Below are 26,399 nucleotides of genomic sequence, written 5' to 3'. Positions count from 1 at the left end.
TATTAAAAGCCTTGCAATTAGCTGATGCCCAAGTAATTAGTTTATGTTCCTTATCTACTGACTTACAGTACATAAACAACATAACAAACATGCGTTGCATTAATAGCCTACATAAAAGGACATTTGTAGCCAAAGCCAGTCAACACTGCACATATAATTAGACTACTAATAAATCTATATATAGATGATGTAAGAATGGGAATTATTTAGATAGTGTAGGCTTAATAATGATAATTATACAACTTTTTATTTCAAAGAATGATTAGGAAAATAAGTAATTTATCATGGCTTAAATTAGAACACATACATAAGTGTTATCGTGCAGCTCTACATAATGATTTCTGTATTTAGCTGGAAAAGGTAATGTTAACCACGCTCTCACGCTCCATGGGTAGAGTGCTCGCTCGTGCTCTGGCCCACGCGCTGAGATCAAGGTCCCCTCGGTGACGTCTGTGTCCCCTCTGCTTCCAGTGGCCCCCTGCCATATTTATTCATGCCGGGCAAGATGGCGGCGATACGGACGGTGTGTTATTGCGAGTGGACATAAACAGGCATTTTATTTAAAATACAAAACCTAGTCAGATACATTGGCACACTTGACCGTGTTGTCTGGGTATATACCTCGCAACAAGCGTCGTCGTCTTTTTTTTATTTCACGCGTTTCCACCTTCTTTTCTTACAAAATGTTCACGTTGTAGCTCGCTCGCTAACAGACCAGCTGGCTAACAGAGAGCAGTTGCTAGCTAGCGATCTACCACAGCCGAGCCGCCGTGAAGTGGAGAATGGGAGAAAAGCTGGAGCTAAAGCTCAAATCGCCGGTTGGAGCAGAACCTGCTGGCTATCCGTGGCCATTACCAGTATACGTAAGTGTTAAACATTGAATCTTACTGGTTATATATTTAGATTTTGTCTCTGTGTTTTTGGTCTTTGTTAGCTAGCTCTTTGCTAACATAGGCTAGCTGAAGGAGCCATGGCACGCTCGTCCGGAGAATCAGGTCATACTGGTCGGGTAGGTGACTGACATGAACCAGCTACGATGACTGATCAGACAATAAGCTTGTTTTTAACTTGTTCCACCAGAAGCAATGCACAGAAAATATAACTAAACACACAGAATATGGTACATTTTAGCAGAGTAACGTCAACGTTACTAGGCAGCGACAAGTACAACCAAGCTAGATGTTGTTGTGAAATTGGAGCGAGTAAAAAGCGTACCACCATTCACATCCAACATCTTGTCAGTCTCACCCTAGCTTAGTTTCCCCTGTTATTATCCGTTGTGTTAATACGGAAACACTGGGTCATCATCCTTATGTTGATATAAACATTGTACGAGATTGGTAAGGGCTTTCTTTATAGTGTTCAAATCGCAAACGAAAGAAGGGAGATGGGATGTTTCAAACAATTAACACCGTGTAGATGTAAATGTCTTAAGCGTTTTGACTGTAGAGAACATATAACACCTTGAAAAGTCTCTGTAATGTGTTATATTACGAGGATACTAGGACTGGGGGGGCATTAAGACCCGAGGAACATAGATATGCTCCCCTGAAAACACATAAGTGTTAGTACAATAATAGGTCACATCCATTTTCTCTCAGATCCACCATTTGACACAAACAATCACACAGGACACATAACGATGTAGAGATTATGTACAAAATGTGTGTGTGTTTAAACTAGTGGGTTTCTCGGCTGCAGGAATGTGAATGGCATTCCTCGAGTGCTTAGTGTGTGTGTGTGTGTGTGTGTTTCTTTTAACTAATGGCATTCCTATGATTGAGACCAGCTGGTTGTGTTTGGTTGTTTGAGCTCTATACATTAATCTGACCCCTGATCTGTCACTTCTAAAATGTCTCAGAATAAGCCATGCTTGCTAATAGAAAGAAACATATTTTTGCTGAAAGTTGTATTTCCATGTGGCATGCTGTCAGCGCGTCAGTGGCTGGCTGCATTTGACTCATTGAAGACTTAACGGAAAGGGAAGAGGTGGGGAGTTCTGTGGTTTCTTGAGTGGCGTCAACTTAAAATTGTGTTTCTCATTTATAGTAATTGCAGTGAGACAGTAAAGAGCTGTATTTCTCAGAATGTCTGAGTGAGGTCTTTCTGTACTAGTCTTTCTGCAACTAGCTTGTCTGCAGGTCTGGTTACTTCAGTTCTAGCTCTTAGTTTGTTTGTTGTTAATCACAATTTTAACTGAATGAGTTTCAAGTCACTGTGTCAGTTACTTGATGTAATCAGCTGCTCCTCTCTGTTTTGGCTGCTAGAGTTGACCCACCCTGTTACACCAGGCCACAATCTGATCCTACAGTTCCTTCCTCTTGAATGTATTGCCTCACCCATTTCTATATGGTATGGTCTGTAAGGACAAGAGCAAGCTTGTCAGGAATGTATACCGTTGAGTTGAATAAACAGTCCTGCATGGTACCTATTTATACTAGGACTAGCTGTTGTGCATTGTATTAGAAACAGCTGATAGTCCTGCATGTGGAGTTCTGCAATATGGAGCCTATTCATGCGGCGCTCTCCTCCTGGTTTCAAAGGGGAAAGACTTCCTCTCTCTTCTCCCTTCCTCTCATGTCCATATGGTCAACTCTGCAGGGAGGAGGATAAGAGATTGCTTCTCCTCAGCAATGCTATATTAATAGAATTCAAAAACACATGCCGGTATTTGTGCTCGTGAGTTTTTTTTCAGTCACTTTTGAACTGCTTGCTGGTAGCAACAGATCCCACTTCGTGTAGATTCATTCTTCCCTCCCACAGAGCATTTATATTGCTTGTCTCACCCTCAGCGCACGAACACAGTGCTGTCAGTGTTGTTATACACACAACTTGGCTATTGTGCAGACTGTTGCAGTATAAGGCGTACTTTTACTCTAATCCAGCCTCCAGAATGAAGCCCATAAAAACACTCATTCTTTCTTTTGCTGCGTTTCTCCCCGTCTCCCCATCTCTCACTAAATCCCCACATCTGTGCATCAGTAAATGCTTCCATATGAAGGACACCTCTGGTGTGGTGCAGCTCTTTGTCCAGCTGTTTCTGGGTGTGTGCACTAACCCAGGCCTACATAGCATTTAAAAGACTGCTGCTCAAGTACTGCTGAATGTCTTTAGCTGGTTCTCACCTGTGATCTGTACTTATTATCTACAGTAGTGCAATTACTGTCAATTACATGTCAAGACAGCTCTGCGGTATCATTTTAAATAATCAGATACTACAATTTCTTTTTCGGTTTTAAATACTGATGCTGTGTTAGTTTGAGATAAGTAGTTTGTGATAAGTAAGAGTAGTAGCGTGTGAGTGGCACGCCTGCCTCGTCATTTGTTGTAGGTTGCTGAGGTACACGTAGTGGAGCAGCGCGTAGCGTAAAACCCCTACTCTCACGATGCGTCACATTGACTGAAGAGATGGTGTAGGAAGGAGGAGTCGTTCATGCGTCTATCCACTGTGGTGAGAGAGGAGGGTCTCCGGTTCGTTTTTTTCTGACACTCGCTTTCAGACAGTGTTTATTTTTAGCAGCAGCCCTTTGCTGGTGTTGCTGTGTGCCGTCTTTGTGTGAGCAGGTGACCTCCCCCTTCAGCGTCTCATTCGCTCACTCACACAGTCTCTTTCATATACTCGCACAACTTGTACACATTCCATATTTAGTGTAACGCTTTGTGCTAAATCGGCTGAAGAAGATTTGTAGGTCATGCTGCTTATTAGCAACACAGATAGCAGTTAGCTTGATAATGTAGCTGTAGCCAAAAGTGGGCTGTGCTCACAAAAACAGTAGATTTCCTGTGTTAACATGCATATTGGAGTGTGTTGCGCATGAATGTTTGAGCTTTGGCGGAAGTTTGCGTAGTAGTGGCGGGCAATATTGAGCGGGAAGCTGGGAGCTCCAGGCTGTGAGCCTCAAACAGCTGACAAACACCAGGCTTTCCCTCCTCTCTCCTGCCCGCTCACTTTCCCCAGATTCTTCTAGCGCTTCTTGCTTTCACTTTCCTTCCTTTTTACCCTCTGATTTCTCCCCTCTCTCGTACTTTCCCCTCTTTTCTTTTCCTCCACCAGAGGCTGTTCTTGGCAATGCGCTGGAGCAGGAGACAGAAAGTGGGTCAGTGGGTCAGCTGAGGCAACAGGCTCAGGCTGGCTGTGCTCTGGGTGTAACTTGAGTCCGATTACTTCCACAGAGCTGCTTAGCACAGTCTAAATAAGATTACCAGCTACAGATTCCTTGCTTGAGATCAATATAATTATTTATTTTTTTTGTTAAGCTTTGTATTCTACTAAAGTGCCATTTTTAACCAGATTAATTTAAATCTCAGACACGATTTGGAGTATTCTGACTGAGCCGAATCTTGAATCAACTAAACCAATTAGTTACTACAAATTAAATTAACTTTAAATAAAACTATAAGGAGGCCATTTTAATTTCAGATGCTGTCTGTCAATAGAGACACATTAACCTTTCAAGCAAACAAGCGCCATAAGACAGACTATGATTTATTGTGTGGACATCCTGAATAATGCTGTTGAAATCTCATTCCTAGATTTACAATTTACGAAATTGCAGTATAGATTATTTCACGTTGGGAGCCCACACGTGCATTAATGCCACAAAGAGGGAAGCCTATAGGGTTGCAAAGGGTGGAAAAGTTCAGGAACATTTACAAGTTAATCTTTGAATAGTGAACATAAAACAAGCAATACTAGATCTTATTGCATTTCTGGTTAAAGCATACCCATTGAATTGTAACCATGCAGCGCACTCTTCCATCACATGTACAGATCCTTTGCCAGCAACCCATTAAATAGGAATTCAGTAAAATTACAAACCTCTGCATGCACAGTGCATTCTGCATCACATGTGCAGCCCACACTACTGAACTCATCGCTGTGCTGTCTCAGCCAAACGACCACATGCTTTCAAGTTTTGAAGCAAAGTACATCGTTTTATAAATGTTTTGCTAGCTAGCTGTTACCAAGTGCCAATTGCTTTTTTAATTAGTTGTTCACTTTAAACCCTATTTTGCACACAGCCATCTCGGGTTGGGAGTTATCGCGACCCATCAAACCCGCCTTGGTTGGGTCTTTCTGTTGTTCCAACAATCACCAACGACAATTAGGGTAAAAACCTAAACCTAAGTTAGTTGTGAAAATATGCACGCTGTCTCTCTGCCCACTGAGCAGCAGCTTTCACACATTCTTCGGGGCCAGACCATTGTATCGGCAAAATAAAATGACCAAAATGACCCCAAATAAACAACCTGCGATGTACTCGGCCAATCGTCCAACCCTACAGCCCACGTTGTTGGCTCAAATTGTACCTTTCTCCATGAGTTGCTAACTAGCTAACTCACCACATGGCACATTACACATTGTATGTATTGTTTTTTAAATAATGGTTTATGTCTATTTATGAGATGGTAAAAGCTTAGTTTCTATTTGCACATGACATGCTAAAAACAGCCTAAGCACATAATCCTTATATTTCCATTTCATACCCATTAATTCCCTATAAATTCCAATGAAAGGTTTCCACCTTGAATATTCCCTGAATTATGAAACCCTGAGAAGCTTACATTGCTTTTTTTTTTAAGAGTCTGCTTCAGTCAGTTTCTAGTCCGTGCTTTAAACGTTCCAGAGTCGTCTAAACAGCATTCAGTGAGATTTGTGCTCTCTGTCGTCTTTGAGATGAGTTACTGCCTCAAGCGGTGTGTTTTAAATGAATGTATACTCTGTATTCAACTGTGCAAGCAAATTGTTATTTAAATACTTTGATTTATAATAAGATATCCTGTGTTATTATATTAATTGAGCAATGTTAGCAGTAGAAAGTAAATGGTAAACTTAAATGACATCTACCACAAATTAAAAGGAAATGATTTTGGGAACTTATTCCAGATGCTGACAGACGTGCATGTAACTCCTAATGTTGCTGTCTGGTGTTCTTCATTTTCTGCATTGCACTACCTGGTTTATAGAGTTTTCTATATTCAAGGGAGGATTTACAGACTGTTTTGAGCTTTCTACACTCAGTTGCCAGTTTATTAGGCACCCTGATCTTAAAACCACTGCAGTGTAATAAAACAGTGCGACAATAATCCCTTCTGTCATGAAGGCTATAATGTTCATGTTTTTGTTGAGACTATTTTTGAGAGGTGATGATTATACGTTATGGGGATTTTGGAAGCTGTGGTGTTAAGTTTAGTGTTTCATACTGAGAGGTGTTTAATATGTCCCCTCTCTGTTCTCAGGATAAACACCATGATGCTGCTCATGAAATCATCGAGACCATTCGGTAAGCGACCTTTCCCTCGTCTAACTCGACTCCCACGTGTACGCAGTCGGGAGGAGACTGTGTTGGGTGGATGATGATGAGGTAGTGACGAGTTTATGCGTGTGCTTTCTTTAGGTGGGTGTGTGAAGAGATCCCAGACCTCAAACTGGCCATGGAAAACTACGTACTCATTGACTACGACACCAAGTGGTGAGTCCAGGGTCACGTCATCTGTGTGACAAGCAATAAAACATACCACAAGGTCAATGACATCTATAAAGATTATGATATAGTTAAAAGAAAACGTATTACAGTGTCAACACTTTCATCCAGTCGGGCTGATCTAACAGCCTGCTTTGTATGTCTAAATACAAGTCTTTGTTTTCTAATTTGTAAATATAAGTGTCAGTAACAGTGAGTTACAATGAGTACATTGTTCTGGTTAAATAAACCGTAAACTACGTGTTGAACGGGGAATTTGGACTTGTACAAAAATGATGGTCTTGGTCATTTTGTGTCTTGTTATTTGCCACAGCTTCGAGAGTATGCAGAGACTTTGTGACAAGTACAACAGGGCCATCGACAGCATTCACCAGCTGGTGAGTCCGTATGTGTGAAGGGTTTTAGTGCTCTGTAGGTGAAGGGAGTGTGGAAACATTAGTCACTAAAAATGAACAACACAGTATGTGTGTGCTGTGAGTCTGTTACAGTGTTCCTTTTAATGCCACACATTTTAAATATATGAATCTATAATGAATTCTAGTTATTGACCACGATGTTTCATAAGTGCTGCAACATTCAGATAAAAAAAAAAAAAAAGCGTCTCGTGTATATTGTTATCCTTCTCTTTGAAAAGGCGAGCAGCACTGGATGACATGTGCACACTGATGTTTGGGGGGAGCCATTATACCTTGTTCTGTGTTTTGAGTGTGTGAATAAATATATAATATAATCCCACTTTATAGTGGAAAGGGACTACCCAGCCCATGAAGCTAAACAAGCGGCCTTCCAACGGGCTGTTGAGACACATCCTACAGCAGGTGTACAACCACTCAGTTACCGACCCCGAGAAGCTGAACAACTATGAGCCCTTCTCCCCGGAGGTGTACGGAGAGACCTCTTTCGACCTGGTGGCTCAGATCATCGACGAAATGGAAATGATGGAAGATGACACCTTTGTTGACCTCGGCAGCGGTTAGTCTGTTTTTATTTTGGGACGGCACTTATGGTCCAGTTTCGACTCTGCTCAACTCGTTTCTTGGTACCAGGTCCTTTTCTGTATTTCGTTTTCCACGTGGGATAGTTCCCCCCCCCCCTCAGTGTAGGAGGGATTCTCAGCTGGTCGCCATAGCGAAGCCGCATGAAACGGCTGTGACATCATCTTCAACTCGACGCTCGCTGAATTTTTGAAACGACAATCAAACAGAGGAACTTCTGCACTTCGTCCATTGCACAGCGTAGTTTTGCGGGCTGACATTTTTAAAAACATCTGGGAATACAAAAAAATGCAATCTCTATCGACGGCAGCTTGGCTATTTAAAAAACTGTGGGTGCAGCATGTCCTGGGGGGCACAAGTGACCAATCAGTGGTCTGCAGGGTTTTAACTCCACCTTCTAGTATCGGCTCAGCTCGCTTGGAACCTCGACCGAGGTGGTAGTAAAAAACTATCAGGTACTATCCACAACCTTTGCTAATGGAAAACTGAGTGAGACGATTTAAGGAGAGCTACCAGGCACATGCGACATTAGTAGTGTAACCCTAGAACTTTCAAATACACTGTTAAAAGGTTGATAGTTTGTGCTTATAGAGGAGTTGGAATGTTTTTTTGATAAACAAATGATCATATTGATGTTTAAAGGGTTATGTGTAGAGTTGTAGAAGGTCAGGATGCCAGTGTTGGTGAAAGAAAGAAAATAGTTTTCAACATAATTTATATATATATATATATATATATATATATAAATATAAATATATATATATATATTTATATATATATATATATATATATATATATATATATAAATATAAATATAAATATATATATATATATATATATATATATATATATATATATATATATATATATATATATATATATATATATATATATATATATATATATATATATATATATATATATATATATATATATATATATATATATATATATATAAATATATAAATAAATAAATAATGTGTGTAATATATTGACATCCAATGTCTGTTTGATGTAAGACGTGAACCTAGTGTTTTATTTATTTTTTTCAGGAGTGGGGCAGGTAGTGCTGCAAGTTGCAGCAGCAACCAACTGTAAACACTACTACGGTGTAGAGAAAGCAGACATTCCAGCTACCTATGCAGAGGTAATCACGTGACTATCGCAGGACCAGAGGGGTGTTCCAGAAACAGAGACCACAGCGCTGTGTCAAGAAATCCCTGCTTCCTCTTTCATTGTAGTGAAATGACGCAATGTCGGCACATTCCAAATCACCTCTGGCTAATAAACAGAGAAGTCGGAGGTTTTTCCGCTGTGTGTGTCTTTTTAAAGTCAATTTCCCGGTTCACTTTTTATCTTCTCATCATTACCCTGTCGCAACACACCCACAGCAGCATTTTGTTTGGATGTTAATATGCACATTCTTCCTCTCAGACAATGGATAAAGAGTTTAAAAAGTGGATGAAATGGTACGGAAAGAAACATGGGGAGTACACAGTAAGTTGACTATCACAACGCACGCTTTCCAAAACGTTTTAATATTGTTCCGCAGACCCGCAGGTATTTGGTCTCACTCTGCTTTGCTTCTTTCAGCTGGAGAGAGGAGACTTTCTGTCTGAAGAATGGAAAGACAGAATTGCCAACACAAGGTGTTATACCGAAGCGGGGTCCCTGTCACCGTCTGAAAGACACAATTTCTCTTCCATTTTCCAATAAAATCATTTCCAAACTGATTGAATACACAGAGAGACTGGAAAAATACAAAGCGTTGTACATTCAGAGGTTCAGTCCTGTAAAAAAAGAAACTTACACTCATCCAGATGAAGAGCATCATGACAGTTCTAGAAGAAAGTTAGCAAGGCTTTAATAAAGAGTTCTGTTTCTGAGAAGATGCGTCTTCCCAGTATTTATTTGTGGTGCTGAACCGAAGTTCATAAAGTTCCAAAGTTGAATCCCTAAAGGTAGAAAGATAGCGTGCACACACACAGAGCTTCAGGAAAAAGTGTAAAGCCAAAAAACATTAGCTGTCAGTTTGACATTCATTCATTCATTCATTCTTCAACTTTCCTTTTGAATAAATGTGTCTGCAGAACTTTGCCAAAACATACAACTCTTTCTCCGATGCTAACTAGATCTAAAAATGTTTTTTTCTCTGTCTGTCTTGCAGTATTATTTTTGTGAATAACTTTGCCTTTGGTCCAGAGGTAGATCACCAGCTGAAGGAGCGCTTTGCTAACATGAAGGAAGGTTTGTATATTTCGGCAAACTCTAAAAATAGTTTTTGTGATCACTTGGGGATTAACAGCATCGGTAGTCAAAGGAATAAACTGATTGTGGCGACAACTTCTAATGCGTGTAGAAAACATCAAGGCCTTCTGTTGGCAGCACTGGGAAAACATTTATTCAGCTGTTCTCATTGGTGATTAAAATAGCAGGCCGGCACTTGACCTTTGACCTCGCGGCCCCACTACATTCCTCGGCTCCGTTTTGAATATTAAAAACGACAATAGGACGAACGTGTTTATGGATTACTAGCTCTAATTGAGGAAGTGATTGTGTTTTATGTAGTGAGTGTGTGTCCACTGTACAACATTTACTTTGTTTTGTTTTGTTGTTCTTTGTCTCCACAGGTGGAAAAATTGTATCTTCCAAACCTTTTGCACCTTTAAATTTTAGAATAAACAGTCGAAATTTAAGTGGTAAGTAACACAATTAGTGGGGAAAAAGCAGCATGTGATTGTCTCAGGCTTCCTTTGATGTGCATCTGACACGCCGTGCCATGTGTTCTTCTCTGTCCTGCAGATATTGGCACAATAATGCGTGTGGTGGAGCTTTCTCCTCTGAGAGGCTCTGTGTCCTGGACTGGAAAGCCAGTTTCTTACTACCTGCATACCATAGACCGCACTATAGTAAGCACTGCAGCTGTTGGAGGAGGAACCAAAGGCCGACACTCGAATGTCTATTAGAGGAGATCTCAGCAAACCAATAAAACACTAAATGACTGTTGCAGCCGTACGAACAGATTATACATTAGAGACAAAGAGGAACCTCAACTCTCCGGAGATAGGCTGCCATAATAACAGCTGGTATTGTCTTGATGAGTATTCAGTCCCAGGAGTAAGCAATCCGAGAGGAAACGGGGTAACACAAGCGCTTTAGATAACACTGATGTGCGTGCGGTAATTGGTTAAAGTAATCCCTGGTTAGCGGTGGAAAACCCAGTGAGAGATCTGCACGCTGCCTAAAAAGTGGCGGTGACGATCTTGTTCTGTGTTGCCACCTGAAGTAGATGTGGCTGCTCACGCTTTAATGCCTGAATTAAAGTCAATTAATGGGCCGTAATCTGCATTATAATATCCTAATCCAAAGATATCAATTGGAGACGCGTATAAAGAACCAGTCTACAATTGATGAATGTCCCAAAACAAGTCAGTTTGCAGAAATTAACAATGTAGATTTGTTCGTTTGCTTTAGAAAAAAGTTTTGACACTTAATGACGCAAGAAATCACATTTGTTTGTGCACAGTAGAGACTCCACAGGGCTTTATAAAACATCGATCGTCGTCACAATGACTTCTGAAATCACATTACAGTCAAAATGTCAAATAAAATAATGTTCTAATCAAACACCCTTTTCTGTTTTTCAGCTTGAAAACTATTTTGCTAGTCTCAAAAATCCTAAACTCAGGGTAAGTCATGTTGTTCTTCCTCCGTGCGTTGACACGAGTCACTGTATTCACCATATTTTCTGTACGTCTAACAATGAAATTGGTTCGTCTTCTATCAGGAAGAGCAGGAGCTAGCAAGGCGACGTCAGCAGAAGGACACAAAGGACAATAAAAGCAATAGCACAACGCCCACAAAACCTAAAGAACAACACAAGGTAGGACACGGACATTTACAGACTTTGTATGGGAGGCATATAGGTTAGATGGGATTAATTATGAATCAACTTTAAGTGCAGGGCTCTGTGTATATGCTCTACTGCAGCAAAAAACAGCATCGTTTCTCTGCACCGCGGCCGGATTCCTCAAAAATAAATATGTTATTTGCTGCAAGGAAATGAAAGTGTGTAATATGTCCTGTACCAAGGAGCGCAGGATCGAGTGCACAGCTCAAATTCTACGTTTACCACCGTGTGCGTGCGTTATTTCGCTCCCTGAAGTGCTTTACCCTTTGCTATGTTGTGTGCCTGCAATGTTTCTCTGGGCTCTTTGTATGAACATGTGTTTGTCCATCACAGCAGGACTCCTGCGGTGAGGACGAGCGTCCTAGCTTGGTGGCGGTGGTCAAGCCCCCCGCCAAACCCAGAAGAGCCCGGCTCCTGCCCAAAGGTCGCAAGTTGAACAACAAGAAACGTGGTCGACCCAAGAAAGCAGCGCCGGCTGTTGAGAAGAAAAACAAGAAGAATCAGAGCGCCTTGGATCTGCTGCACGCCAAGACCCTTTCTGCAGCGCCCCCTCAGGGTCAGAGAGCACAGACACACACACACACACACAGAATATGCCTCTTTACATCTACGCTGCATAGCTTAGTAAACCTCAGTGTAACAATGAATATGCTTCTTGTGTGTACAGATGCTTACCGGCCACCTCAGGCTCCCTACTACCAGCTACCTCCCAAGGTCCAGCTCTATCCTTCTACTCAACTACTTCTGAGTCCGACTCCTCCCGGTCTGCAGCAACTGCTAGGTGAGCCGATGAAGACTCGGATTAATCATTTGTATCTCGTCAAGTCCTACATATTATACCAGACTTTGGGTTAAGCTTTACAATTAAGAGTTGAGGAGAGACATAAGCCTGGTCAGATAACGTCTGGTCTGAATGTAGTCTACGACTGCATGTCATCTGTTTGGTGTCGGAGCTCCATTTGCCCAACAACATAACTAATAATACACCCTGTGTGTTTGTTCTCTTGCTCCCTCTGTGTCCGCGACCTACATCTTTCTACAGATAACATCAAAGTTCAATACCTCCAGTTTATGACCCACATGAAGACTCCTCAGTACCGCTCCAACCTGCAGCAGCTTTTAGAACAGGAGAAGGTAATAAGTACATTATTCATTTGCTACTGCTGCAAATTCTTTTTTACTACACATATTAAGTGGCATCTACCTACAAACAACACCTCATGTTTTCTTCTTTTACCTTGTTGCCCGACCTCTTACCTGTTATTCTTCTATTCTTTCCATCTCTAGCAAAAACACAGGGACCTGTCAGGGCAGGCGGAGCAGCTCCACTCTGTTTGTCAGTCTCACAAGGACAAGATCAAAGGTCTCTTTCAGACCAAACTAGACGAGGTGGGAACTGCTACTTTATTTCTCTGTCACACAGCAGGTCAACACTATGTCCACAGACTTCTTATATAAGCACCCAGTTGTTTTTGCATCAGTTGTCTCAGCCATGCTTAGAAAGTTCTGTTATTTATAAGGATCACATGTTGAACTAAAGGTTGGTGTTTAAATGCAGCTGTTTGATGGACAACCTGAGCAGCTGAAATCACTGATGAACATGGGTTTTTACCGAAACTAATGTGGGAGGGAGAACACAGTTTGGGGTGTTTTTTCCTGCAGTGTAGTTTGCAACACTTAAGCTCTTCTGGTTGAAACTTCTGTTGCACCTATGACACACGTAGCATCCCTGTTGGGTGTGGTCAGACAAGTGCTATCTTGAAAGGCTCCAATTAGACGCTGCAGTAATGTGAGGTGTGACACAAGATACAAACAAAACACAAATCCATGAGAATAAGGAACATTTCACTTCTGTGTGACACTGCAGAAACTCTTTCCCAAAAAGCAACGGGTCAAAATAGTCTCTAAAACTGAAAAGCATCTTTCGTGCATTAGCTGAAGTGTTTCAATTAGTTTCACCTCGACTATAATTAAACATTCAACGCACTCAACCGTTTATGTGTTGCACTGTATTAGGCAGTAATGTGTAAACCGTGAACAAACACCCTGCGTGCGCTGGACCGTGAATACATGAACCGTTCAAGCGTAAGATTCAACCACCTGAGGTCAGAGAAGACTTTCACTTTCAACTGTTTGGGAATTGTGTTTGTAGCTGATGTATAACGCTGTGTGTGTGTGTGTGTGTGGTGATCAGCTGGGAGTGAAAGCCTTGACAGTGGAGGACCTGCTGCAGGCTCAGAAGGAGATATCAGCCCACAATCGTCAGCTGAAAGAACAGACTAAGCAGCTTGAGAGAGACATGGCCTTGCTGAGAGACCACAGCCTGCTACTGGTGAGAGCTCAGGGCTTTGCTACTATGTTGTTCTAACCTCCACCTTGTTACTACAGCATCATCCCCAGTGCTTCACATCTGTCACTATTCCTGCTGCTCTGCGTCTGTGTAAGGGTGGATGAAGTCCCATTACTGTTTGAACTACACCGCCTTGCCCTTCAAGCCATAATGATTCTCCAAGCGAATAAATAACATCGAGTGTGTGTCTTTGTTGTTTTCCAGCTGAAGTCTCGATGTGAGGAGCTAAAGCTAGATTGGGGCTCTTTGTGTCTGGAGAGTTTGTTGAAGGAGAAGCAGGCGCTACGCAGACAAATCTCTGAGAAGCAGAGACACTGCTTGGAGTTGCAGGTACACAGTCCTCCTCCTCCTCCTTTTGTTGGATTCATTACCGAATGTGTGTCTCTATCTCTTCCACCTATCGTGTACTCCTCCACACTTGCTCTGTTCTCTGGCCTCTCTTCCATCTTCCATCCAACTGGCTCTTCAGAGAGATATTCAAAGGCGTTATCCTTGTCAGCTAAACTACATAAAACTTTGCTTTAAGGGAGAGTTGATGATTTCCTGCCGTAAACATTTCCCTACACATTTTAGAATTGTTGTAAAATGCAGTTTTTCTAGTGTAATGACGCCCCCTGGTGTCCGTTTGTAGATCAGCATTGTGGAGCTGGAGAAAAGTCAAAGGCAGCAGGAGCTGCTTCATCTAAAGTCCTACAGTCCCTGTGATGGCTCCCCGTACAGGAAAAACCTGGAATCACGCTCTTCCACAGACATGGACTCCTCTAAGCTTGGCCTGTGCTCGGCCCCGGCCCTCAACGGAGTCAGCCCAGATCTGTCTATCAACGGCACCAGCTCACCCTGTTTTGACCGGACCAACACCAAGGGGGAGCTTCTTTCTCGCTACCTGCCCATCTCTCCAGACCATGAGATTGTACCCGCCATCGATGCCCGACAGAGGCAGCAGAATTCCTCCTACGCTCTTCCTGATTACACACGCTTCTCCCCCGCCAAGATCGCCTTGCGGAGGCACCTTAACCAGGATCCCAATGCCTCTGCTCACTTGAGAGGTCCAGGGCTGACCACACACAGGTTGGTTGCCACTAAAAGCTCCCGATTGTTTAACTTTTTATTTTCAAGGTCTCAGCGCTAACAATTTCCTGTTTGTTTTTTTTTAGGGATTTGGGTGGTGTTTATTCTCCGCTCGGAGCCAAACTGAACTGCCCCTCTCCCAATGCGTGTGATGCCCAGAATAAAGGCTTCGAGAGGGTAAATGTTTCTCTTTCTGTGCACCTGACGATCTTCTTTTACCGTCCTTGCAGCTTCTCCCTGTTAACATTAATTTCCCCCTTTTGTTCTCATATAGGGCGGCAAGGAGAGGAGCCCATCTGTTCAGGGGGACAACAGCATTAAGAGCCTTCCAATAAGTATTCCTCTGAGCACTGTCCACCCAAGTAAACTACCAGTCAGCATCCCTCTGGCCAGCGTGGTGCTGCCCAGTCGTGTTGAGAGACTGGTGAGTACATCCTGCCTTTACATCAGTGCCCTGCTCCAGATGTGAGTAATGAAATGTTCACGTGTCGATAATTAGTAAGAGTTGCCTCGCGTACACACGTCCGTACACGCGTCCCATCCTCGTGAACGGGATATCCTCGCAATGCCATTTGGTCACTGACCTCACAAAACATTGATATATTATCTGCGTTTATTATTATTTCAGAGAAGTACTCCGAGTCCTGTGTCTCAAGCAGGTCAGACCAATGGTAAGGATTACCTTCAGCCACTTATTGCATTCAATATTTATTTATTTTAAATTTGAGTGCCTGTTCTTCCTCAAGTGTCATCTGTTTGATCTGTTACAGGATATTTATCGAGCTCAGGGCTGATGAATGGAGGTCCCCATCCCGAGGATTATAATGGTGCTGCTTCCTCACCTCCTCCACACCTCAACGCTCCTTTGACAGGACCGATGGGCAGAGGAGGTCCCATCCAAAGCCCGCCGCTCGGCACTGGAGGGGTGCTCCAGTATGCGGACGGACCCCCGCGGATTCTTCCAGAAGACGGACAGGATCGTCAAGGAGGTGAATCTGACACGGAGCCCCAGGACAGCGAACTGCGGAGGAGAATCTTCTTCTCCTCTTCCTCCTCTTCATCCTCGTCTTCCTCTTCGTCAGGCAGTGGAGGCAGCGCGGCCGGAGGATTACGCCTCCACCATCACACTGGAAACAAGCAGGGATACCACAGTAACCATGGAAACCACCACCACCAGTCCCCCGCCACACAGCACACTCACACACCCACACATATGTCGTCTTCACACTCCTCTCACGGCCTCGGCTGTCAAGAGGGCCGTAAGCGGGGGAGAAGGAAACGCAACTCTACGATGGCTGTCACAGCCAGCGGATCCCCGAAGAGGAGGTCATTCCCCGGGCTCAGCTCCAACAACCACTCCTCAGGATCGCCACTCAACATTAACTCCATGGTGAGTCACCAAAAGCATGAAGAGAGAAACTGAACCCGATATGATATTTATTTATTTTTAACATTGAGAGCTTTACAGTACATGACAGATGAAAACACTTATGACAATACTACACAGGAATGTACAGTTACAATGCATTGAAAATAAAACATCTACTGTCCACACGCCAGACCACAGAGCCTTGATATTGTTATTCGTAAACAAAAGCCGCTTTCCCACTGTCACGCAAAACACGTGCGAGCTAGTGCGCGCCGTGGCCAGTTCTGTTTCTATTGTCACTTCAGGTCTTATTTCGCTCCTCGGGAGGAGCTGCGTCGTGGCCCGTTTCCAGGTGCTAATGGCCCACAGATTGCCCATAAGCCAAGCAGGGCTAGCAGTGGCCTGATGTGGAATGGAGGGTCTTAGGCAGGGCTTACCTGGCTATGGGTGAGAAGACGGTACGGCAGTAGAGATGTCAGCGACGCAGCTCCTCTTTCTCGACGGTTGACAGTTCTGGTCACATCATCTGCTTAATGTTCAGAGGATAAATATATCAACAGTTATAAACAAAACTGCGAGGCAGACGAGCAGAATCCCGTTTATTCATTTTACATGGTCGGAGCACCTAATTATGTTACCAGCAGGAAACGGGTGAAGACTTTATTTACCTCGTCAGTAAAGTTTTAAATGAACTTATCAAACAGACTCTTTACTCTTCACTCAGTTCTTCTGACACATGTGTCATGTTTCACAAAGCACAGCTCTGATTTAATGAAATCATATGTTCTGTAAAGAAAGCGTTTGCACGGGAGCGTTGCACATCTTACTGAAGCGTGTTCAACTTATTCCTGAACATCAGTCTTTCTTTAGGAGTCATACAAATCCATACGTTATGATGTAGGAATGACTTCTGTGTAACGGGAAACCCAGATCTGTTAAATTGAGCAATATGTTAACAAAGTCTGAAAAGTAGTAAGGACGGCGGCGGGACTCCGGTGTGTACTTTGAGGATGATCCGGTCGCAAGGAGGCAGATTCAGTCGGTGAGTTTTTATTTTATTTTGCAAGCTAAACAGCGAAAGTGATTCAACTGAAATTGAGTTTAGGTTTTTGTTTGCGGTGTGAGATCTGTGACGTGTACCCCGAGGCGGCATGTTATGGGCGGGTTTAGGGCATTACTGCGGGGCTATCGGTGCGATAATCGCGTCTTGAGCGTCGTCAGCTGACTCGAAGATAGCACTTGAAATTGCTCCGACAGTGGAAAAGCGGCTAGTAGGTCCTAAGTAAGTTGTATAAGGATCCGCTGTGTGATGTTTGGGTGCCTCCGACACTCAATTTAATAAAATGCAACTCCTAGCACAGGAAATACATATTTTCAGGAGTTTTAATGGATTTGGAGGAATATTTTCTATGTCTTAAACATTAAATATTAAATATCTTAAATATTATCTAAGCCAAGAAAAGCACGATGACGGAGAAATGTGGACTTTTTAACCAACTGTCATCGATTTCTTTAAGAACATATATATATATATATATATATATATATACACACACATTTCAGTAAAGAGTGAACACATGTGCTTTCTATAATCCTGCAATAAAACTCACTGGGGTAGATATAGTCTGATTTATTCTTATTATCTTTAGTGTGTAAACAGCCGGATAGGTTGAGCCTCATATCGTCGCACTCTTTATCTTCAATTTCAATATGATGTATATATATTATTTTCTTTTGTAATATGTTCAAAACATCTCTGGTGCATTTACACCCAGATTTCTCTAATGAATGAAGAAAATGAATTTGCCATCACGTTATTCAAGAGCTGTTTTTATTGCATGTCCTTTGTTCCTCAGGTGAACAACATCAACCAGCCTCTGGAGATCTCCGCCATCTCCTCCCCGGAACAATCAAGCCGCAGCCCCGGTGGGCCCGACCTGGACCAGCCTCCCGTCTTGAAGAGAGAGCGCCCCCTGGAGGTCAATGGCACGGGTCGTTACTCCTCTGCCCCCAGCTCTGACGACGAGGACTCGGGATACCCTGCCGACAGCTCCAGTTCACGGTAATACAGTCGTCATTATAATACGCAGATAAGAGTAACAGCACGTACCTGCTGAGCTGCCCTTTGTGAAGATGACAGCTGCACGCTGGTTTCTCTTTCTTCTGAAGTCTTCTAGGGTGTTGCTTAGTAACCAGGTGACCAATTAAAACAATGCTTTCTACTCTATTGTTCGTTGTTTTTCTCTAGAATTGAAAGAAAAATTGCCACTATATCCTTGGAGAGCAGAGATGGGCCTGGTCGACTCGGGGATGGTGAAAGAGGTAAGAACAAATAAAAAGTCATTCTAGATGACAGAAAGTTAAAGGGAAGATTCTATTAACCTTTTCTTTGTGTGGATGTTCGATCAGTGTTGATGGTAAATATAGTCCGTTGAAGCGAACTCCTCAGTGTGTGCTATATTGAGCGTGAAAGGTGCCTACAGGTACCAGAATGCATTGCGCGCAAGCTAGCTACTGACGCCCAGCCAAAACATGTAGCCGGGATGCCTGTATACTTATTCAGGTAATAAAGTGAATCAAGACGGCAACACCTCCTTATTATTTTCCACATAATTAGCACATTACAGCTTCGTTCCTTACGTTTTCACCTTTTCACAATAAAAGCCCAACTTAAATTCACTCAGCCTTTCGCTAAGAGGCAACTCAACAAAAGAGCTTACAATAGCTAGTCTTGGTTGTCTTTTCCGGTTTGTCTTCAGGATCCTGAAGGTCTCCAGCGCAGCTTTATCCAAGTGAGGAGTAAAGCTTCTAAGCATAGTAATGCAGGGTTGGGTATCAGCGACGGCATCCAACAAAAACAACCCACGTTGACGTTGCAGCAGAATGATTCGGTTTCTGTTTGCATCGTAGGCCGATTTTAGAGAAAAGGCGCCACCAGGTGTTTTCTCGCCGCAGCTCAACTTCTGGAAGTTTCCCGCCATATATGAATACGACCGAATATGCACACTGTAAAATAGAAATTGCTTCAATTGAATACATTCACCATCAAAACAGATATGAAATCCACATGAAAGGTGGCACATCTCTTCTGATCTTGCACTTCTGCTACTTAATGCCAACCTGTCTTTTTGTTTCCCCCCCCCCCAGTCAGGAAGTCTGGTAGCAGCAGTGGTAATAGCACAGGCAGTGATGGCTCCTCTTCATCCTCCTTGTCCTCTAACAGCAAGTGGAAATCCACCTTTTCACCCATTTCTGACCCCAAGCAACCCAACTCTGACCTGAGACAGGGGGGCTCTCCATTCGGCATGGGGGGGTCCGGCCGGGGCACAGACTCTGATTCTGACCACAAACAACAGCATCAGCAGATTAGGAAAGGAAGTGAAGGAGAGTCATCCAGCTACATGAACCCCAACCCCTTCCTCAGTCAGGAGGCAGGGCCCCGGGGTGGAGGCAGCGGTGGCGGTGGTGGTGCCCAGGGAGGCGGTGGTTCAGACCAACGCCAGGCCCTCCAGAAACAGAAGGCCCCTCGAGACTGGGAGCTGAAGACGAGCAGCAGCCTGGCCAGTCAGAACCTCTTCATATCTGCTGCTACCAGCAGTGGTGGGGGCATTCTGAGTGGGAAGGTGGGGGGCAGTCCTGTAGCAGTTTCCTCCACCACAGGATCCTCTGTGGGGCAGTACCTGGGGTCTCAGTTCCCACTCGGAGGTGCCTCAGTCTTACAGTCCTTGTTCGGCGCCCAGACGGGCGGGTCCACGGTGAGTGGGACTCCGAGGCTCGTCAACGGACACTCTGCCCTGGGAAGCTTCTCCAGTGCCGGGCTGGCAGGGGGAGCGGCTGGAGGTGAGCATCATAATGTCAAACTGATCATGTAAAGCTTTACCTCGGGATCATTAAACAGTCGAGAGTGAGGTCTTAGTCTTAGCCCTGGGGTCGTCGTGATAAAGAATAGCATCCGAGGGAATGAGGGAGCGGGCCTGCTGATGGAAGCAGGTAAGTGGAGGTCCAATGCTGCCGTCTTTCTGTCTGCCTCGCTTTGACCTGGACTGACTGCTTGAGTGCTGTTGTTGGAAACACCCTTGGAAAATGTTGCATTTTTAACAGAATGAATGTTTTTACCTAAAAATCTGAACCACGATTTGTCGTGAAACCTTTGATTGACGATGAATTAATAATATGTTTCACGTAACTTTTACATTACTATATTGTCATTTTCTGTGGGTGTATCTGTTGGAGTCGGATGTCAGAGTCATTTCACTTGTAAGCTAAAATCAAGAAATCCATTCTGCTACAATAAGAACACTTTCAGTGCAATCCTGAATTGGCCGACTTCTTTGGTTTAGTGGACTGACTCTGTTTGCTTTCTGTGTGCTTGTCTAAGACTTGCTTGGCGCTATGCACAACCTGGCTCAGTCCTTGCTTCTCTCTTTGTCCCCCTCCTTCTCGCTCTTTGCCACTTTTATCTGTCTCCACTCTCTCGCCCTCCCCCTCCCTCCATTTCTGCTATATTATTTGCAGGTATATTTCACCACGTGGTTCCCACAGTGTCCTCCCATCAGTTTGGGGTGACGCTGCCCACCTCTGGAGGCCTCAGCTCTCTGCTCAGTCTCTCTTCCTCTACCTCCTCCCAAATCCAGCAGCACACCACTCCCCAACCAGCCTCCACGCGCCTGGCCTCCGTGTCGTCACCTCTCCCCCTCTCCCAGGCACAGCACAGTCGCACCCAGTCGGTCCTGCATAGCGCCTCTCCTCCCACGCTCACCCTGCCTCCTCCTCCACCCCTGCACAGCACCTCCTCCTCAGCACCCACGCACTCTGACGCCCCGCCATCATCTCGATCAGACTCTTCCCGTCTGTCCCACTCCTCTCTCCACCACCAGAGAGCACAGTCATCCCTCTCTCTCTCCATCTCCACCTCTGCCTCCTCTGCTTCTGTCTCTGCTGCCGCTGCCGCTGCTTCTTCCCTCTCTTCTTCCCCTCTGTCCCACTCCTCGTCTCGTCCATTCGCAGTGCACTACTCCCCTCGACTGCCCCCTCCACCACAGGCCAGCAGCTCAGGTGGTGGCGGGAGCATGTGGAGGACTCAAGGCATGCATGGTACCTACACGACCTCCCAGCTTCCCGGCTCCCGACCTAGATAGGGTTTGGGGGTGAGGGGAAGGGGGGAGGATGGAGAGGGGAAGGGCGCAGGGCAATCAGAAGGTGGAAAGGAGAGAATGAGTGAGAGAAACAGGATACCTGTTTTTCTTGTCCCCACTTAAGCTGTTGTTCTGATTGAACAAGGTAAGTCTTGGGTTTTAGATTTAAAGGTATAAACGTCTAATGTTATATATGTTGTTGTGTATCCAAACAGTTCCGTTTAATTTGGTCTCTTGCGTTGGGCTCGTATCCCCCTTTGCGTATGCGACAGCGTTTTGTCTTTAAGAAAATAAGTTAACGGCTCCTCCATCCTAAATTCGGCCAAACTTATTTTGTGCTTTTAACGATTTTACTCGCCGTCTCTGTTTGTTTTGGAGAGGGGGTGACCTCTGCACATACGTCAACAAACTCCCACGATTGTGGGTTCTTTTGTGGCAGATAAATGACATATTGTGCGTTTCTAAGTATTAAAACAGTGCTGGGTGATGAATACATTTTAAAAGTGACAGTATTCAACACTGTTGAGGCTTATTTGTTGGTTGCCTGGTAGATTCTGCCCTCCATATAAACACTCTCTTTTTTTCTGTCTTCTTTGATGTTTCAGGTAATTGTTGAAAACTACCTCAAAATTTAAATAAACTATGCAAATGTCCAGGTGTGGACCAAGACACTCCTCACTCACTGGTGCTTCAAAACAACTGCACAACCCAATCGCCTCCAAGACCGGCTTCTGTACTGGGATCTCTGAGACACACACACACACACACACACACACTAACCACCACTATGGTCACCTTGAGCAGAATTCATAGGTACTGGTCATGTCTGTGTGGAGTGTTTGAAAATGTAAAATATGTAAATCAGTACTGGCTGCTGCTCAGCACTGAATGAACTGGTTTAAAGGTGCTCAATAGAACAGCGTGTCTTTTTTTTTTTGTCTTATTATAGCAACTAGCAAAACAATCTGAATCTCATCATGCGTCACGTTCCTTCCAAAGTTTCACCTCATGTGCATGTGTTTGTACACACACACACACACGCACACACACACACACACACACAGAGACCAGTTCATTGAACTCTGCTGAGATGTCATGCAGTGTCGCCTGCATGCCGGCTCTCGTTTGTTTTCTTCCTACAGTGAAATTTAATGTTCGTTGCAAAAATATTTGAGAATGAAACAAGATGAGGAACTTAGTATTTTGGTCTAACGTCACACTGGATAGTAAGATTCAGTTACTCGTGTAGCAGAAGATATGTTAGTCCCGGCTGGTTTGTTGACTCCCCTTAAAATCTGCTTTAGTTGATGATTTACAATATTTTCATGTTTTACAAAATGTTAAAAGAAATGGGTCACGTACTGTGAAGTCTCTATTTAAAAGCAAAGTGGTACAGGAATAGGAAAACGTTCTTCCTTTGCTATTAACTAGAGCAAATCCAATTTAAGTTCACATTATGAGTGATGCAAATCATTCTCAAGTGTGGCTCTCTTCTCATATCAGATATTTAACATATCAGTGAAAGTTTCTTTACTGTTGTGACAGTAATCAGGCATATTTAATCATCAGAAGAACATCAGTGTATGTTTTGAAGTCTGAAAACAAGAATGTTCAGATTTCAGCCTTTTATTTTGAAAATATGGTGAATTAGCAACATATCAACGGGTGCCAATAATGCTGAGCAGAGGACGTTTCCTTTTCTTTCCTTTTTAAAGGACCCCAAGACATTAATTTAATGATGGTGCTACGTAGACATTTTTTTAGCCACTTTCTGTATTTATTAACATTTTCTTCTCACTCAATCTGGTAAATCACACTACGATGTGGGAACGCAGCCGAAATACTCTTACAGCAGGAATTTCTAACTCTTCTTAAGCTAAACTTATTCATATTTATCTCTGCTGTTGGGAAATGCAGGTTTAAGCAAATGTTTAGGAAATAAAATGTGGACACGTTTGTGGAATTATACCGCATTATAGTTGGAAGCAAACACACGTGCACACTCATGCATGCAAAGCCTCACACACTGAGAAAACATTGAACCACAAACAAAACTACTGGACTCTTCACACCTTTTTTTTTTATTTTTGTTTGTTTGCTTTGGTTTTTTTTTTATTGTGTAATTAGTTTTTTGTATAAAAAAAAAAAATTTGTACTGTGAATGTGATTCATTCTCCGACTGTATAGTTGTGTATAATTTAGATTATTATATTTATGCTGTCAGTCTCTCCATTTGCCTTTGGTATTTGTTTTTCTCCTTAAAAAAAAAAAAAAAAAAAAATCCTGAAATGTGTTGACATTGTAGAATGCAATAGTGTGTGTACTTGACTCACGGTCTGAAAACAATGGTGCTACATTTGGACTTTACCTGATTTTATTTATTCTAGAGTGAAGAATGGAGTACTTGGTGCTGTACACGGGGACTTTTTTAAGGCATTTTTTTGGCATTTTCTTTCTCATATTTAATATGCTATTGACTGGTTCTTTTAAAATGCCTAGTGTACAACTGTAGACTCCGATTTTGATAAAACTGCTCTGCAGCAGCTGGCTCAGTCTGAGTAAACAGCTATGAGGACTGTTCATGTTTCTCACGCCACAGTTTTAAACAGAAGTCTGCGTCGCTCTCACAAAGCGAGCTGCTTATCGGTCAGTGAACGAGACACACTGTTTTTGTGCATAACTTTTTGTTTTTCCTTGTATGTCTCCATAAACAGAAAAGTATATAAAATATATATCTATATACAGTCTAAAAAATATAAGTATATATATATATTGGAGTGGAGAGGGGTGTGTTGGCGCTGGCATTGTGACTTTCAACTCGACCTGTTAAACAGGAGGCTTGAAGCCAAAGGAGAGGAGCTTTGCCACCACAGGAACTTCTTGTGACAGAACTAGAAACTCAAAAGCTGTGTGTCTTTAACACAGACGAACGGTGCTGTGGCTTGAAAACAACTAGATCCTTGCACTAGAACTGTCATCACTTGTTTTTACTTGTTTTGTTTCTTTCATTTCTTTTTTTTTTTTTATCGACCCAGATTCTGCAGGAAAAAAAAAATGGTGCTTCTGTTTCCAAACGATGGCAATTCAGTTCTTATAAACTAAATCTTCACTGGTGCATACAAAACTACATGTCCACATCGTACACTGTCTGTCTTTAGATGTCTTACTGACAACCTTGAGCATATTGTGTCCTTGCACAGACATGCTGATGTAAAACTCTTGTGTTAGGATGTATGTGTGCATCACTGTGTCGGGAGTGAAGGCATCTAAGCTTCCCTTTTTTCTCTTGGTAGTGGGAATACACTTAAGCTCAGTTTGTGTGTGTGTGTGCTTTTTCCCCTACTTGCTGGTGCGTATCTAAGGGAAGATTAGACTAATAATCAAAGCTTTATTGTAAACTCCTGTAAACTCACAAATGTGTTGCTCACAAAAAGAAGTAAAATCATTTTAGATCATAATTAGTGACTATAGTCCGTTTGTTACCAGCGCTGAGAGATCTTTTGTAATTATTGTTGATGCTGTTTTGATTTTCTTATTCTTGGTGTTTGATACAATTGCAGATGCATGTTATGCTTTTAATGGCATCTTCAGACTCCTGTCAGTTTTTAATACTACTTGTCAGACGGGACAGCACGGTGCTCTCCTTCACTTAAAACAAGGAAATTGCAGCTATTGATAAATACTACTCTTCTCCTGTTGTGCTGCAGGGTTTTATGGTTTAATAATCTTCAACACGAGCTTGCCTGGCGGCTTTCTGACGATCCAGTTTAACCTACGGACAAATTCTCTAATCTGGAGAGGCGGCGTGGTGTGTGTGTGTGCGTGTGTGTGTGTGCAAGTGAGAATAGTTTGTGGGAACGGCAAAATGTATCATTACAGATTTCAACCAGTTTTGTAGCTACTTATATAATCAGTCAACGGGACGAGGTGCTGTTATTCAAGTCCTTTGGCGTATGAGCATGGTTTAAATGAAAGCTTCTATGCAGTTCTCCAGCATGCTCCATCCTGATACATTATTGATAATCTGTGAGAGTTTTGCGGTCGAGGCCGTTTTACTCTAAATCCTGCCAAAGGTCTAAACTCAGGAACTTCCCAAATGGCTTGAAATTATATAAACAACTTTCTTAAAACTACTGCATGTCACAAACCTATTCCCCATGTGGTGGCATGATAACGTCCATTTTTAAACTCTAACTCAGGACCAGGAAGAACCCTGTAAGTGTATTTTTAGGTAGAAATTCAAAGTCAGATCTCCTCAGATTCATTCTCACTGTCACATACATCCAGCGCCTGCAGTGAAATCCAGCTTTATAAAGCTTTACGAGTCCAGAAGCTGTGAAATGGCTTCGACTTTCAGCATCTTCCTCCTCTCACAAATGCCTCTTGTCTAGATTTGCTTCTCCCAAGAATGAGATTCTCAGTCCCTTTTTGTTTGGGATTCTTCCCTGTATGGGGTGCAGCCTGACACGGGACACATGTGACCTGTATTGGGGTGCAGCCTGACACGGGACACATGTGACCTACACTTTGTGTACAGTGATCTCTGATCGGTGAAGCCAGGGCAGGTTTGAGGTGCAATAACAGCAAACCTACTTTCCAAAAGGCCCTGATGAATTGTTACTGTTCGGTGTCGGTGCTTTTATCCTAAGATGTTGTTATAATGCAACAAATGGAATTCATGTTTGTTTGTTTTTTCTCCCCTGCGTTTTATGATTATTAATAAAAATGTTTCTTATAATATTTGAATTAATTTTGTTGTGTGTTGTGGCATTTATGTCCAATCATTTTTTTCCCCTCAGACTGTTGAAGCTGAAGTTTACGCATCGTCATTTTGTCCAAAATTATTTTAAATGTTTTAATTAACTAGTGAAGAATATCTGTGATGCCTGAAGAAGCAAAAAGATCTCTTATGATCATCATAATCGGAGTTAATCTGTATGTTCAAAACGGCTAAAAATATGTGTTTTAACTATCCACATCAAACTTAGTTAAAAGGAATTTAATAGTTTTTGATGATTCACAAATAGTCAGACCTCCCAGTAATGTCATTTAGACAAATGTGCATTTGTTTTGTGCCAAAATCTTTT

At 42.9% G+C, this 26,399-nt stretch overlaps 1 protein-coding gene across 1 annotated transcript; it reads left to right on the top strand.

Moving 5' to 3' along the window:
- Positions 1–405: 405 nt before the first annotated feature.
- Positions 406–26,058, top strand: dot1l (DOT1-like histone H3K79 methyltransferase). The gene is made up of 29 exons (XM_029429134.1): positions 406–863; positions 6,241–6,284; positions 6,399–6,473; positions 6,799–6,862; positions 7,229–7,457; positions 8,533–8,627; positions 8,915–8,977; positions 9,074–9,129; positions 9,648–9,727; positions 10,111–10,179; positions 10,283–10,389; positions 11,128–11,169; positions 11,268–11,363; positions 11,724–11,946; positions 12,058–12,171; positions 12,433–12,524; positions 12,678–12,779; positions 13,585–13,722; positions 13,945–14,070; positions 14,372–14,808; positions 14,895–14,985; positions 15,083–15,232; positions 15,437–15,479; positions 15,579–16,198; positions 18,034–18,239; positions 18,426–18,499; positions 19,325–20,017; positions 20,693–21,457; positions 21,918–26,058. The coding sequence occupies exons 1-28, from the start codon at positions 783–785 to the stop codon at positions 21,313–21,315; spliced, it is 4,833 nt and encodes a 1,610-aa protein (XP_029284994.1). The 5' UTR covers positions 406–782; the 3' UTR covers positions 21,316–21,457; positions 21,918–26,058.
- The last annotated feature ends 341 nt before the right edge of the window (positions 26,059–26,399 follow it).

The sequence above is a fragment of the Cottoperca gobio genome, chromosome 4 (assembly GCF_900634415.1).
Source record: "Cottoperca gobio chromosome 4, fCotGob3.1, whole genome shotgun sequence".
NCBI lineage: Eukaryota > Metazoa > Chordata > Actinopteri > Perciformes > Bovichtidae > Cottoperca > Cottoperca gobio.
This window is presented reverse-complemented; position numbering and strand designations above follow the sequence as displayed.

Bases quoted from the DNA above. Each gene is read 5' to 3' on its own strand.
- dot1l (XM_029429134.1), top strand. From the start codon at position 783: ATGGGAGAAAAGCTGGAGCTAAAGCTCAAATCGCCGGTTGGAGCAGAA. The intron at 12,780-13,584 runs GTGGGAACTGCT...TGTGGTGATCAG, and splicing joins TTCAGACCAAACTAGACGAG to CTGGGAGTGAAAGCCTTGAC. The intron at 18,500-19,324 runs GTAAGAACAAAT...CCCCCCCCCCAG, and splicing joins ACTCGGGGATGGTGAAAGAG to TCAGGAAGTCTGGTAGCAGC.